This window comes from Periophthalmus magnuspinnatus, chromosome 15 (genome assembly GCF_009829125.3).
Source record: "Periophthalmus magnuspinnatus isolate fPerMag1 chromosome 15, fPerMag1.2.pri, whole genome shotgun sequence".
Classification (NCBI taxonomy): domain Eukaryota; kingdom Metazoa; phylum Chordata; class Actinopteri; order Gobiiformes; family Gobiidae; genus Periophthalmus; species Periophthalmus magnuspinnatus.
Window position 1 is genome coordinate 5,461,638 of NC_047140.1, and position 17,126 is coordinate 5,478,763.

The 17,126-nt window shown below is 38.1% G+C and overlaps 1 protein-coding gene across 1 annotated transcript in view; it reads right to left on the reverse strand.

The window, feature by feature from the left end:
- Positions 1-3,098: 3,098 nt before the first annotated feature.
- Positions 3,099-17,126, reverse strand: part of spock2 (SPARC (osteonectin), cwcv and kazal like domains proteoglycan 2) — a 63,368-nt gene continuing 49,340 nt past the window's right edge. Inside the window, exons 7-10 of the mRNA XM_033980220.2 lie at positions 14,792-15,010; positions 11,890-11,952; positions 8,280-8,411; positions 3,099-5,145 (exon numbers count right to left, since the gene is read on the reverse strand). Of these exons, the coding sequence (XP_033836111.1) occupies positions 5,018-5,145; positions 8,280-8,411; positions 11,890-11,952; positions 14,792-15,010 (542 nt within the window). The 3' untranslated portion in view covers positions 3,099-5,017. The remainder of the gene's footprint in view (positions 5,146-8,279; positions 8,412-11,889; positions 11,953-14,791; positions 15,011-17,126) is intronic.

The window sequence follows — 17,126 nt, forward strand, 5'->3', positions numbered from 1 at the left end:
TTTTACACTTTCTTGAATCACTACTCTGTACTTACTTAATATTATCTTGAAGTAATGGCACACTCATAATAATATTAAAAAGTAGTGGCATTATTCAAGCCACATTTTCGGTTTGGCTGTTTCTTTCAAAAACATGAATCTCCCATTGAGTTTTACAGACACTTGTGCTAAAGTCTAAGATCAGTTCATACAGTATCTTGAATGTGACCTATTTATTCATATCTAAAAATGAAAAGATTTTAAGTATTGCTCTGGGAGGGAGATTTCTACAGATACGCTAAGAACAGTAGTGTGTGTTTTGATTCAGCTGTCCACAGATATAAGATATTCTGTCAGTTGAGGTTGATGGTTGTTGAAACGGCACCTCGTGAGAAGCAAAGGTGGAATTGCAAAAGGGATTTTATCGTTGTGGATTTATTAAGGCACATTTGGCTCTCTGATAGAGGATTAAATGGGTGATAAGTTATATTGATTTGAATGTTTAAAGGTTGGTTAATCTTTAAGTGTACATCTCTTTTACTGGGGTGATGTGGACAGGAGTAGAATGGTCTGTGTCTAACAACGATATATTTTATTTTATTTTATTAAGAAGTATTTTTTTTGTATCTGTCATCTAAAAATCTATGCGTGCCAATTAGTGTTGCAGCAATACAAAAACACACACACTTTAGGGTTAGGGGTCCATGTGTGTGTGTATACTAGTCTCATGTGTCTTATACTTCTGACACAGCTCAAGATCATTCCAAAGATATTCAGAAAAAGTTAATTTCTGTCCTGTGAATGTGACTTTTTTAGACTGATACCTGCTCAAATGAATATCTAGTTTTGATAGTAGTTTTAGTATAGTATTAGTAATTCGTATTTGATGTTTCGATTTTTATATTATATTGTAATGTGTGAGCTACTGTGTCCAAAATATTTCCCTTGTGGATCAGTAAAGTCTGTCTAAGTTTAACTACAGTATATGATGTGTGCATGATAAATAGAATATATTAATCCATAGTAATATAAATACTTCATTCTTTAGTCCTACTTCAGTCCTGGTTTATTCTGTTGACCAGGTTTGACTTTTAATTCATATCCATATTTTGCTTTAATTTAAATGACTTAATTGAATACCAAAATATAATGTAAACAATCAACAATGTAAAAGCGTTTTTGTTATTATGCAGGGCAATCAATATGTAACTTGCCTGAAATGTTCCAAGGTATGGTCTTAAACTTATCAATTTCCATGGAGATAAGTAGGTGATCTGTGGAGAGACGAGCCTGCTCTCAGTGAGAATGCATGTTTTCAAGGTGAGTAATAAACCATCTGTAACTGAATAAATGCAAGATAGATTAGTTTAATGCCATAATGTGGGATATTCTAGGCAACTTAATAACATTTTCATGGAGACATCCACTGGACAAGTTACATAGCGCACCTTTTAAAATCATTTAATTGGCATGATGACTTCAAGTTCAGTGCAATGCAAATGTGATCATGTGACTGCTGCATTTCAGGACAAACTGTGGAAAATGTGACTGTATGACCCAGACGTGTACAAGGATGTTTTAGTAGTTCACATTTTTAGTTCCAGGTTTTCTGTGTCCTGATTTAGACCTGCACAAAGTCTCCAATGCACTGTCCCCATCTGCTTCTCCAAATGAGGACTGTCGCCATGCCCTCGTCACTGAAATGGGGTCTATGCTACGGATCTACTACAACCCACAGTACAGCATAGACCTACTACAACAATACTGTTTTATTTTAATGTAAAGGTGCACTGTGTAACTTTCTTCTGTGGGATCCATCACCTGCACTTCTATATTCAGAATTTACTCCTTTCCCTGGAATGTCCCAATGGTATTTCACTTATCAAGCAAGTGACTCCACCATGGCTTGTTACTAGTCAGATCTGCGTAGAGGCGTCCCCGCTCACAGCAAGAATTCACTCTTTTCAGGGTATTTACTTAAGCAATAAAAATGTGAAATTGAGTAAATGCAAGATAGATAAGTTTAGTGTCCTACTGTGGAGATTTCCAGGCAAAGGAACAACATCTCAATGGAGACAAGCAAGTGACACATCCTGGACTAGAAAAGTTACGTATTGCGCCTTTAACCTTGTGTCTAATTCAAATAGTTGAAGTGACTCTCAAATGGGAGCACACTATATTCAGCTGTTAACATCGACGGCCTGTTTAAAGCACTGACTTTATGTGACCTTGGCGAGGGCGAAAGGAGAGAAACTAAAAGCATCAACTGTTTGCTCCAAAGTCCATTTTATTTTACAGAACCTTTTTATAATTTTACTGCTCGCCAGATTCCTCATCAACGTAATGGATAATGGGCTACAACCTTGACCAAAAGCATAATGTTCCTTTCCATCTATTTTTTAAATGTACAAACATGTCCATCATAACCACATGGTATGACATTTATTTCACTATTGTAGAAATGCTACTTGCTTGTCTCCATGGAGATATTATTATTGTTATTACTCTGACTGGAATGTTCCACACTGAAGCATTAAACTTGTCTCTCTCCATGGAGACAATCGGGTCACAGCACCAGGCCAGGCAACAGGTCAGATCTACGGAGAGATGAGCCCAATTACAATGAGAATACATGTTTTTTTCAAGGTATTTCAGCAATACTAACATCTGTAATTGAAATGCAAGGTAAATAAATGTAATGCTATTCTGTCACATTCCAGGAAATGCAATAACATCTCCATGGAGACGGGTAGATGGCCAAGTTGCATAGGAGTTGCACCTTTAATGTAATACAATTATTATTATTATCATACCATTATTGTCATTTAACACAAAATAAGTGCTTACAAATAGTATAGTATATTATAGCTACCACCACTTTGTCATATAGGCTGCACGGAGAGCAAAGGATCATGGTCTTTGTAGTCAGCTTTTGCCAATTCTTCTGCAACAAATGTAATGTAATTTCACACTTTAAACCCAACTATTTCAAGTCATGCAAATCTATGATAATAAATTAGGGACATTTAACAGTGAGAAGGCTAATTATTTCACAACACAATCCCTTTAATGATTATGCACTGTCCCTTTAAGGAAATCAATACACCAGACGTCGATGTACGGTGGCTTTTGGAGCCACATAGACAAGAATCTTTTATTTCTTTTTTGTAATAAACACAATAATCGATCCACAATATGACACGATGTACAGTTGTCAACCGAGCCACGTGTTTCTGCTAATCTTTCCGAGCGTAACGAGACTAGAATGTGAGCGTCTGTCTTGGAGCACACAGTATGTACAAGCTAAGAGTGAGGTGTGACAGATGAGACAGCGAGACCGCACACACGAGAGCCCAAGCCGATGGAAATGATGTCTTTAACGGGTGCTTTTTTAAAAACAATCTAATAGCATATTTCATCAATTTATTTGTCAAGAAAACATAGCTATTTTTCGCATGCAGTGATTCCCAAACATTTCAAGGATATAAATATGAAAATGCCAGTACTGTTGTGATCGTATATCTTGGTGTGTTGAGGAATTGCCGTCACTAATTGTGCTGGTCCAATGCCTGGTTAAATTGAGTAGTTTTGGGGGAGGGCATCTGGTATAAAAACAATGCTCCTGAAGGAAACGAAGCAACATGTAGGTTTCAGGAAAGTTAAACCGTGTCACTATACTGAAGCTATATATAAACCAGTTTTAAACTTCACTACTTGAGGTGCCTGGATAGTCATCTGACTTTGTCCATGTATTCTGTACAGAGAAAGTCAGTCTGGGACAGTTCCAAATAAGGTCTTATCCCCTCTGGTGTATTCTTACCTCCAATCAAATAAAAATGGCGTACACACTGGATCTGCTACTGCACAATACCACCTCATCTGGCAGTTCTAAAAATGCTGCAATGCTATTTTGGGTAATGTACCAGCTGTCTCTGCTCATAGTGAAGAAAGTGAACAGGTAAATATGTCATATTACTCTGGTTTGCCAATTGCATGTTAGTTGCACCTTAAAGTGGAACCAATCAACTTTTTTTTGCTGATAAACTATATATGATGTTTTAATAGTATTGTGTACTATTCCTAGTCCTTTTTGGTCACTTTAGTTGGTCATTTTAGTGCAAACTAGATGAATTTGCAGCTTTCTGATTAAAAACAGTCAAAAAGTGTGTGCTGTCTCCAGTGACCTCTGCAATTTCAAGTACTGTATGACATCACACAGGACTACCCTGATTACAGCCAGGTGTTTGTGATTTTGGGATTACAAACACCCAGCTGCAAGGGTGGAATTTGTAATGTGAGTACCATTTAGACCAATCACACTGTTGTTTATACCTCTAGACCCCACCCCTCCTCCCCCATCACTCTTTTCTTTAGTCCTACAAGTACTGGCCAAGTTACCAGCTCTATTTGAAATGGGGTTAGGGGCAGAGTTTAGGTGTTTAGTTCCACTTTAAAATGGCATTCAATCAAAGCAGTACCAGGCTAACTAACACTACAGAATACAAAGAGAAGGGTTGATGGCTATCCAGGCTTCTAGCCGAAAACACTGGAGTTTATATAACAGCTACATTCTTCTGACCATGTCTTTAATCACACCAGCATCATAATCATATAATATACATTACAATAACATTTTGGAGCAACCACAATCATTTGAGAACCACTCATTTGAAGGCAAACTTGAACATTAACAATTCAAACAGTTAAAATGCACCCATATGTTTTGCGAGCACCTGCATCAGCTAAAACGGCTTTAAGATCATTTAAGACATACAGAATAGAACAAATATTCACAAGTATGAGAGACACAACTCTTCAATGCAGAGCCGGCAATGTCTACAGTGATTTTTTAACTCCCTTTTCCCCCAATATACCCCCATTTTAAACATTCTTTTACATGAAACACTCCCAGTACGTTACAATAAGCAGTCTTCTAACTCGTGCACCCCTTTCGGCCTCTATTGATCCGAGATTTTTGTGTTGTCTGGAACCGTAGTAATGCTCCTAATGTCGATATTTGGGAAACGCGTTCACGACCCTACCAGATATACCCCCCGTCATCCGCCTCTCCCTCTTCTTCCTCAGCCTCCTCCGCGGTCTCCTTCTCCTCTTCGTCCTCCCATCCGACCCCGCTGCCAAAATCGCCCGAATATGTCATTTCATCATCTGCGGAAAGAGAGAGATGGATGAGTGGGGGGGGGGGGGTGATTGGATTAGCCACTAGGGGGTCGTCCTATATATATTGCAGTAGTATCACTTAATTTCAGCTCGTTGCTGTCAGCTTTGACAGTTGGCTTTGAACTGGGACTGCTGGAATCCATTTAAAGCGGCATTACGGGAATTTTTCATCTGTCATGTTTTCAATGTCACTTTTTTGAGATATAATTATGATATGAGGCTGGAGTTTAGAACATGGGTTCAACCAATACAATCCTGTAGTCCTACTTTAGTCCTTGTCTAGCCCAGGTTCACTTGTGATTTTTGAAGTGGTACGTGTGTAAGTCTGAACACAGTCAAGGTTATCTCTTTGCTCGGAATATATAAGGTAAGTGAAGAATAACTTTGGACTACTGAAAACTGTTTAAAATGAACTAGTTCTGTTTATCACTTTTTTAAAACAGTAAAAATCATGTACAGTGCCTTTAATCTGGATTTAAAACAGGCTCAAACACAAGCTTTATTTGGGGAACGGATAATTCATTACAAAGACAGCAAAAGTTCTCTAGGTTGTCATATATTTACATCTGGTTCTTAATTTGGATAAAATATTTATACACAATCTCAAAGTAACCAGTCGACAAGGGCTGAGTGATTTTGGAAAATAATTGCTATGCTTATCGCTAAGCAATCAACTGCCATAATATTTGGTTTAATGCAAAAATCTCATTTCAGAAGGACCATGTTTATAGAGCTCTAAACTTGACCTCTTAGGCAAGGCAAGTCTATTTGTATAGCACAATTCATACACAAGGTAATTCAAAGTGCTTTACAGAATAAAAATCATAAACAAATCAAAACAAATAATCATCATAAAATTAACATTAAAGAGAAAAGTGCAAAATAAAATCCTTTCAGTCATTTGCACAGCTAAACAGAACTGTTCTGAGCCTGGATTTAAACATTGTCAAAGTAGAGGCCTGTCTCACATCTTCAGAAAGACTGTTCCAGGTTTTAGCTGCATAAAACTGAAACACTGATTCTCCATGTTTAGTTCTGACTCTGGCACCAGCAGGAGGCCTGTCCCTGAAGTCCTCAGAGTGTGAGATGGTTCATGTGGCTCTAACATGTGGGAGATGTTCTTTGCAGCAAAGCCATGGAGAAACTTGTTCACAAGCAGAGCTGCTTTAACCTCCTGAGACTCGAGCTCTTGCATGACATGCTTTATTAATTTCTCTTTGTTATTTGGGCTGACTGGGACCCGATGAGTGTAAATAAAAAGAATTATCTTTTTACATTATGTAGTTTCTGAGAAAAAAATATGTAAATCAAATGTCCTCATATGTGGACATTTTAATCATTTTGATAAAACATTTGAATAATGATTTGCAAAACCTAAAAAAATTTATTAAGACCCTGAAAACAGCAACATTTGTCCTAAATGTAAAAACAAAATGAGAAACAACAATTGTGCTTCTTGGAACAATGTGTCTCAGGTGAAGAGCTGCTGACAGGAGCAGGAAGAAAAATAAAAGAAATTTAAATTAAAGATTCTAAACTGTTAAAAATGAATATATATCATATATTTACATTGTTGCTGTTATTGTATGCTGTTATTCTTTTTCTAAAAATTTGCATTGTGGCCTAGATAACCCAAAATGTGTTGTCCACATATGAGGACGCCAGGTCTCAGGAGGATATAGTCTATTATCTGAGCCACAGGAGCCAGTGCAGAGACCTGAGCACAGGACGCATGTGTGAACTACTTCCTGGTTCTAGTCAGGACCCGAGCAGCAGTGTTCTGGATGTACTGTTCTGTCTTAATGCTCGTTTGGAGAGGCCAGTGAGCAGGACGCTACAGTAGTCTAACCTAGAGACAAATGCATGGACAGCTGGACTTATAAATAAGACAGGGGAAATTATGTTACCTAAATAATTATAGTCTATGCAATTTTCTAACTACAACCATTCTAGTTGTGATTTTTGATTGCATTATTTCTTGCAACCCTGTATGTAACAACTAAAATAACAATTTGCCTTGATATATTAGTTGTAGACAAGACAGAAGGTCACATTCGTGCTTGTCCCAAACCTGTGCTAACTGTGCCAAGAATGGAAGGGCATCTGACATAGGACAATAAACCAGCTCCAATACACAAACCACTAAAGACATCATCCAAAGCAAATTGCATTTCTATTACCGCATGCACACCCCATTCACTGCTCAGTCTAGCGGCTAAAAGGGGCGTGCGTTTGACATTGTCTTGATTTTAATAGCTGTTCTCAAACCTTGCCAGGGGATCCATTCTTATCAGAGCCAGTTCAGCGCGACCGCGTAGCGCTCATTCATCTCTGCGCACTTTTCTGCTAGCGACAGGCCTGCGCTTTAGCATGCAAATGACTCCGGACGCCCCCAATGTCCCACCGGTCCCCCGCAGTGACTTATGCTTAGCTTTTACACATAAAGCTGTCCAGTACATGCACAGAGACGACGAGAAGTGGGGCGAAAACCAGTGTCGGCCATTTTGAGAGTCTTAAAGGGCCTGTGCATGCATATATACTGTATAAGCAGCTCCTGAGGTCTCTGCATCTAATTATTAAGCATTTTATCAACTGAGAATAAGGAAGTGCACAGTTAGCATGCTAGTTGTTATTAGCATTACTGAGGTAAGAAAACTCCGTTCTGGATGCTGAAAGTTGTGAGAAGTGCTTATAAAATCATTGCAGTGAATAATTAGGATGCATAAGCTAAGGTACACTTTATTGTCACTGGAAATTTGTCCTCTGCATTTGACCCATCCTTCAATACCATTTTGGCATCTCCTCAGGAGCAGTGGTGCTACAGTGCCACAGGTGGACGATTCTACCCATTTTGCATGTTTTGGGTTGATGGGGGAAACCAGAGTGCCCGGAGGAAACCCATCCATATACAATGAGAACATGTGAACTCTGCACAGGGCGACCTAGAGATCGAACCTGGAACCATCTTGCTGTGAAGTGTGAGTGCGTCCCACTGGGTCACAGCTGTAAGTGAGTGACGTAAGTGAGGAATAACTGCAAACCATTGTAAAGTAACTTGTACTTTTCACATTTTTAAGATGGTAAAAAATCAGGTATAAAGCTTTTATATATATGGGACTTACTACAGTCAGGCTTGCCGTGGATCCTGGAGCCCGCCACCTCACCCCCCTCCTGGTCCACGCACCAGCACTCCCCCCGGTCACACTGCTGCTTCCTGTAGTAGCCATCCTCATCACAGCTCGGGATGAAACGACCTGTGTATTTAACATAGTGCAATATTTATCACAGTGCAATAGCTAATACAGTGCAATACTTGATCAAGTGCAGTATGTGACTCTGCAGTATTTACTTGTAAATTTTGTTTGACTGAGAGTTGTAGTCTGGGGTGTTTTAATGTTTTAATGTCTGGCACTAGTTATTTTAGTTATACTGTGTTGTAAGTGTCCGATGTCTGTCTGTATTGGAGGGTTGTTTTTAATCTCGCTGTGCATGTGTATGGTGTTGTACATGTGTATAGTGACAATAAATTCATTCTATTCTATTCTGTAATGGGAAAAAAATTGAATACTATTTAAGATAACTTCCTATGTCCACTCCGGCAGTAAACAGTAAACTGGTTGATTGTGTGCATCCAGTGCAAAAAAAAGAAAAAGAAACAACTGCTTTAATTATAGTATATAGCAACAATTCAAATATAAATGTTGCCCAAAATAGGATTTTAGAGTGTTTCATCATTTAATATTAAGTTATTATTAATAATAACAATATAAACTAATATTAAAATAACTATATTTAATGGCTGCTGTAAACAGGAAGCTGGAAGCCCATGAATACCATCCATTTTGTCTAGTGTTGACACATGAGGCTTGAGAAACAGTATTATAGATAATGATGCTACTTTTACCCTAAAATTACAATCATTATAATAGTAATTTTTTTTCATATTGACTGTGCCAAAACAATGCAAAGGATCATGGTCATTGTACTTTCCCTTTGCCTTTTAGCATACAGCCTCAACAAAACATAGGGCCAGCCTCGGACCAGCAATCATTTATACAATAATTAATATATTTATGATATTTAAGTGAGACCTCTATATTGCATTATCCCAGAATCATAGTTATTGTTAGATCTTTGAAAAAAATATGTGAAACTAAAACAAAACATAATGAAATATGAGCCATGTATTGTCAAAGCCGATAAACAAATAGCATCATGGCTTATCTCGTAAAGCCAAGCCTATGAGAGAATGTAATGCATGCATATATGGCAGCCCATTCTGTATCCCATGAATATAAATGGGCTGTGTGGAGAGAGAGAGAGAGAGAGAGAGAGAGAGAGAGAGAGAGAAAGAGAGAAGGAGAGGAAGTGGGAGAGAAAGCTAGAGGGGGGTAAGTAATAAGTCAGCAGGTTGTGATCGCCGCAGAGTGCCCTGAGCTAATCATTATAGGGCCGAGGAGGTGGGAAAAAGTTTCAATTTTACAACAATTACATAAACAACAAAATGTGCAGTCAGTTTGTTTCTCGGCCGCTTTGGGTCATAATTTTGAAAGTGAAGTTCATTCATCACAATAGCTCTGCTCTTGTTTGCAGATAAATCAGATGTGCTGCCAAAACATGTTTCAAATTTATAGTGTTTATAGTTTTTCATTTTACAAGTTTCATATTGTCCAGCGGAGGCAATTTCAGTTCTATCTGATTTAAGCAGTTGGTTTGTAAAACATTGAGAGATTTATACACCACAACTTACAACTTTAGAATGAACTTCAGTATACAGTTGTAGGAATGGGACAAGATTGCCTTTAAATATGTCCAGGGACAAAGCATAAACCATTATTTAAGTTATTTTAAATGGTTTGCAGTGGTCCAAAGTTATTCCCCACTTACCTTATGAATTCTGACCATCCTAATTATTCACAATGATGAGTTTATAAGAGCTTTTCACAACTTTCAGAGGCCAGAGGGGAGTTTCGCTGTCAAGATAACAACAAATAGCATGCTAATGTGCAATTCCTGGCTTATCGGACAATAAATGATTTCTGATTAGATGCAGGCAGTACACAGTAGACTTGTACCTCAAGACCTGCTTATACAATATCTGTGCAGGGGCAAGACAAATTTTGCTCAAATACATGGGAATAAGATGCTTGCTTAAATAAGTGCCTGCATTTTTATGAGTAGATGTTAATAGTCACTTGTCAGTTGAGCATGTTTTAGGTTTTTTAATTGTTCTATAATTTTAAAGATCCACATCTTGTTTTTTTTATTTTAAGTGCAACAGGACATTAATCCTTTTCTACAGGGAATATGACTTTTTCTTCTTATATCTAGACCTAGCTAAAATGTACTCAAATCAAGATATATCCTATAAATACTACTACTATACTAAGTGCATGCTTTTTTTTTACTAAGATTGCCATTTTGCAGTGTATGCCAAGAAGAGCCAAGATCCATTTTGAACAAAAGCCACCATGACACATAACCATATAGAGCACTCTGTTCTCCCAGGTAATGATTCACCCTCTTGAGCAGCAGTCTCATTAAAGATGGATGGCTCTGTCGTGGTCCTACACTTACTTCCCCTCTCTCTCTACATTATCGCAAATGGAGGAGAGAACAAACGAGCAAGCCTTTCTTCATAACAGCAGTGTCCACACAGCCTTGGAGTGACCGTGTTTCAAACGCTCATCAGAACTCACTGCCGTCTCCTGCTCCCTCTCTCACCTCTGAGTCCTTGGACCTGTTTAACCTGTTTGTAGTGGTGGGTAGTACTCAGTCACATTTACTCATATAACTTTTTAAAGTAATTGTACCAGTACTTCTAACAGCATACATTTACTCCAACTTGAATAATATTTTGATTAAAGTAACAGTACTTGAGTATAAGTTTTGGTTAGTCTTCCCACTGAGTAAATCTATAGTGACAAAAGCTTTATGTTGACAATATTAAATGAATTGAACATTTGTGTTTCTTGCACCATTCATTCAGATTTGATTTTGTTTGTCTCAGATTTGCTTATTATTTAAAATTTGTCCATTCATTAAAAAGTCCTGAACCCGATTCATTTCCATGCGTTAAGCAAAATTTGTCTCCCTCCACTACAGATATATTGTATAATCAGCTCTTGAGATCAAAATAAGTCAGCTGTGTACCATTTGCATTGGATTATAAAGAGTTTATTATCTGATAAACATGAAGTGCACGTTAGCATGTTAGTTGTTGTCAGCAACAATTCTGGTTTCCGAGAGGTGAGAAAAGCACTTATAAACTCATTGTGGGGAATAATTAGCATGTTCGGAATGCATAAGGTAAGTAAGTAAAAACTCTGGAGCACTGCAAACAAATAAACAAAAAACAAGTTCTGTTTGTTTGTTGTTGTTTAGTTACTACTTATTTGAGTAGTAGTTTTCCCAAAATACTTTTTACTATAACTTGAGTAATTTCTTGAACCACTACTTTGTACTACTACTAGAGTAATATATTTATATTTCAAGTAATGGTACTCTTACTTGACAATATTTCTGGCTACTCTACCACCTCGGCCTATTTGTAACACACAGTACATTCTACGCACTTATGGCTAGTGTCTGTACTGACTGGTAAAATACGTTGTAATCCGAGGACGCCATCTTGCACTAATCTGGCCTCCCTGCGTGTCATCTGTTTAGACCAAAAGCCCCCAGACCAAAACAGACCCCATCCAATCACATTGTTCTGCCTGAAAGACTTACCCAACTTTCTCTTGCCTCCATCCAGCACTTGGATTCTCTCCAGTTCAGCCAGGCATGGAGGTTCTGGAAAAGAAAAACAAAAAGAAAGTTGTTTTAGGGGCACAGAAACCAATGTCATTTGTCATGATCGGTATTCTTTATTGGAACTAGAATAGACCATTTTGTCCAAAAAGAATAACGGGCTAAAATGGTTAAAATCAATTTGCCAATGCGTCACACAACTTATAACTTAACTTATAGCCTGTAAGGTTGTTGCCTGGCAAATCCAGAATCATATCTGGTCACCACCCCCTCTGTTGCATCTCGAGCCAGAACCATAATTATTAGTGCAATTAGACGTGTTTATTTCAGTGATGTAAGTGAAACGAAGGAGCTCGCTGGTCACCCATCATTTACAAATGAAATAAACTTAACAGAGTTTGGTGCTTCGCTCATTGTTTCTGCAGGAATCCGTAATGTTTTTCTGTCCCCTGTAATATTTTGTTCCTTTCTTTTATCCTTGTAATCAGCCATATGTGGTTTAATATGGATGGACCATATGTGTCCCCGATTGGCTAAATCCAATCTGACATAGTGTAAAGATAGAGTATGTAACTTTCTGGAGGTGGCATGTCACCTGTGTGATTCCATGAAAATTGAAAATTAAAACCATACTTTGGAACATTCTCCATGGAGATAGATATGTTTTATGCCATACTGTAGAAGATCATTGCTAAAAGAACAACATTTCCATAGAAAGTCCCTCATCCAGGCCAAGTAAGAGTCATGTTTGTGGAGATGCAAGACCAGTCATGGTAAGACATGTTTTTATACACGTTTCCCTGCAATAAACACAACCAAAATGAAAAAAAAATAAAATATGCTTTTATTTTTGTCTATTTTCTGGCTAACAAATGTTACATACTGTGACTTTAATGTTACCTTCAAATAGGCCTTTGTGAATTTTGCGATTTCTGTGGTCACTTCTAATAAAAATCTATATTTTCTTCTTTTAAAATATCTGCGTGGGGTGCACACAAGGCTACTCTCTACGCATTGTAAAATTTCTCTCTTTTCAACCACAACAATGCCTTTTGTTTCTATAGATAACTCTCCTCTGCTTCTCCAAAATAATTCCAGCCGAATTTCTTTTGGGCCTGGCTCGGTGGTAGACACACTCAGCTTCAGAGGGCTGTGGGAGCAACAGGCTGTCAACAAGCAGCAGGGATGTGTTCTGCCTCCTGGTAACTATGTTCACCACAGGGCTGAGAGAGGAGTGGGCAGAGAGAGGGAGCCACGTACACAGTTCAGCTCAGTTCAGTACAAAAAGTATGGCACAACAAAGACGTCTTCAAGTTTGAGAGATCTGCTGGGGATTACAGCATGTCAGCCCACCTCAGTGTGAAGTTATGAGACCTGGGAGGGATAGATATGTTTAGACTCAGGCTGTAGGGCAGGACAGGACCAAGTGGGACTTTTTGGCTTCTGTATCCATTTCTCAAACTGTACACAGGCTGCCTCCAGGTGTGGTAAGTGGGGGCCCATGCAGTATTTGTTTTAATTAGAGGCTAATCTATTAATATCTATGTCCTCTTTTGTGTTGATTATTATGTAGAACTGTTTTACCCATGGTTTAGTCTAGTTTTAGCCCTAATACAGTCGGTTTAGATCTAGTGGTACTTGGACTCATATCTTAGGTAGATCAAACGTCTTGGTCAACCAGAACTATAAGCATAATATGGTTTGTGAGCTTTCTTAAAGTTGGACTAAAAACCTAAACTCCACCCACAACCACATTTCAAATAGAGCTGCTAAACGGGGCAATACCTCAAGGACTAAAGAAAACAGTGGCTGTTTCCCAATTACCAGGATGCTTAGCTTCTGAACCACTTTGTCATCAGTAGTGTTCCAATTCCCCCAAAACCCTCACGTCCTCCGCGCTCAACTCCTTTGTTTGGCTCATTTACCAAGGCTGCACCTGTGGATCCTTGGCCACCCTTGAGCGCTGCAAATTACCCACAATGCACTGCAACTTATACAAACTTTCTTTAAGCAGTAAAGTGCCAAGTCCCATATTTCAGATTTGAGGGAGGGTAGTGTGAAAGTAGAACTCTGGGGAACAAGTGAAAATAATAGAACAGTTCAAAGTTCGGACCTTGATGAATTTTCAGGTGTGAATCAGCCTTTGATGATCAGCCTAAATAACTTGATCACTGATGATTCACTTGGCCTTCATTATTCAAGACTGACTGTTTATACATAAAGACACTTCTGAACACTTTTCATTTGTAGAAGCATTGATTTTGATTAAAACTCTGATTACTATAGCAGCACTTTTCCACATATGCTGCAGGCGGTGTGAGCAGGACACTTGGCTCTGCTTCAGAGGAGCCCACTCCAGGGGAGTGCTACAGAGTGGTCTATGGAGGAAGGATCCTGGGAATTAAGAAACACCCAGTAACAGGGAAGGAGGGGTGGGGTCCGGACATATGAGAAACAGTGTGTTTGGTCTAACAGGTAACCACACTTTAAACTCCGACCCTGCAGTCAGGTGTTTGTGATCAGAGACACTAGGCTATAATCAGGGCAGAGGCTTGTGATGTCACCAACTACTAGATAGGGCAGCGGCTACTGAAGACAGCACACACTTAGATTTAGACGTTTTGACCAGAAAACTGCAAATGTATCTAGTTTGGAGTAAAATTCCTTCAAAAATGACTCGAAACAGTAGATAATGCTATTAAAACACCATGTACACAGTTTAGTACCAAGAAAAAAGTGGATTGGACTCTTAAGTAATTATTTTCATATTAAATATGCATTTGCCATAAAAATGCTATTGCTTTATCTGGATTGTTTCACAGTAGGTTTTATGTCATTTTGTGAAACATATCAGTCAAAACGACAAAGTTTGTGTACTCACTCTCTCTCCAGAAGCAGAGGCACCACTCAGCTGTAGACACTTTGCCGTCCTTGTAAGAGTCACAGGAGTTAAAGAAGGGCCGGATGCAGATCTCATATTTGTCCAGGTTGATGGCTGCCAGCTCGGCTTGGTCCAGGTACAGGTCTCCATTAGTGTCCAGTCTGGAGAACATCCAGCCTATGGAGTCCTTACAGCTGGCCCCCAGGCTCCTGTCCAGCACTACACACACACCGCAGTATTAACAAGGATATGACAACAAATATGGTTGCTTTTTTTAAATGTAGTTCACTTGTATCTTTTTGCATGTTTTCTAATTTGTTTTTTGTTAACTACAAATTGCACATAACCAAACCAAATGAAAATTAAAGTCATGCCCATATGAGATTTTCTATAATGGTGTCTGAATATATATAAAATCTGCTAGCCTTATGGTTGATCTTTTGCAAGCAGGTTCATAATTCTTGTATTTTGATCTTTATATTTCAGTTTTTGACTCAAATGATGAAGCTCCTGGATGTATTTTCCATGTGGAAATTAAACTGAATCTTAATTTCAACAATAAAAAAAAAAGTGTTACAAATCCAAACTCAATCTCAATATGTCAAAGAAAAGTTGCAGTTAGACATTTACCAAGGCCAGCCTCATTTTAAAACTTAACTTCTTGAAAACATAAACTTCAGCAGCTGATTTTGTTTTCATATGGAATGCTTGGATTAGCCCTCGGATGCCCTCTGCAGACAATAGTGGTGTATGTGAAGCATTTTGAAATGAAAATAATAGAGCCACGCTATTGTCAGTGTGATGTTAGTAAGCAAATTCCGTACTGCACCAGATGCTTTGTAGTGAAGACAATTGTGTAAGTGGCAGAGGGCATTTCAATTTGTTGTGTGTTATGTTCCGCGAGGCACTACATTCATGTCTGCTCTGTCTAATCAAATGCACATGGACACAGGGGTAACACAATTAAGGCGCTAGGGCTGGGAGATCTTCTGGGAGAGTTCTTTGGGCTGAGGCCAGGTAAACAGTGGAAGGATCACCAAACACATTTTATTGTCACATTCATTTCAAAGAGATTGCAAGTGTTTCACAATAATTTCAGACCAAAAACAAAAGAAAGTGGAAATGTTGATTTTAAAGAGGGTTTATTTTATTTCTGTGGGGTATTAACGGCTAACACATGACCTATTTAGATCACCACGTTACCTTCTATTGACGAAAGATAAAACAAATCAATTTTGCATAATACCCGCTCTTTAGACATTTGCTTAGCTTGCATGAAATACTTCCTTAGCACTAGCTTGAATACACAAGCATCAATACTGCCTAAGTAATGAACCAGCTATTCTCTGCAACAAAAGATTTCTATGAACCATATCTTAGTCTTTATGTCTGCGCTCTCAATGCAACAACAAACTGGCACTTTTATACAGCTTTAGCTAAACTCTTTTGGCAAATTAAAATGTATAGCAGTGAGCATGGTGAGCACTATGGGAGTTTGCAGTTCAAATATATTTGCATGACAACAAGTGCAACAACTGCCAGCGGAAGTGTCTTTTGCATAAATCATGGGAGTTTTCATCCATATTGAAATCTGTACACACTCTATGGTAAAATGTAAAGTTGTTTTTCTGTCATATATAGATTCATGAATATAAAATACTACATACTCAGTTCACAGAGCAAATTTTGAGACTAATACAAGAGTCCCATACATTTCAGAACATGTTTATAGAGGTCTAAATTACAGCGAGATATTCCAAAAAATGAATTATGACTTGGTTTTCTCATATTGACCATCGCAATTTTTGATTAAATACATTTCTTTTCTCAGAAATAACAACCAAATATTGCTTAAGCAAGACAAGACTTTTAATCAGTACCATTTAATGCAAAATATTCAAATTTATTCCTCTGAATGCTGCTCCAAACCAAATGTTTGTGCTAACAGGAGAAGAGCTGTACACCTGTTGATTAAAGCTGATCTTTGACAATTTAAAATGATTGGATCTTGATTTGATTACTTGCACAGCCCTAAAGACAAGTTGGAGATATTTTGTTCTTTGCAGAGGATTTCATATTACCTACAAAATGGATCCATTGAAATTTGAAAAATGTGCCTGAATTTCAAGTTTAGTTTGTTTTTGATGAATCATTAAGCTATAATTTCCACATTAATTTGTTTAGTTACTGTATATGGTACAACAGACAGAAGTGTGGGTCGGTCACAAGGCAGGAGCTGGGGGTCGCAAGATTATTTCAAGCTGTGATTAAAAAATACTATCCTGTAGTTTGTTTATTTGAAAATTTATGTGAACAGTATTTTTTGGCGTTCTTT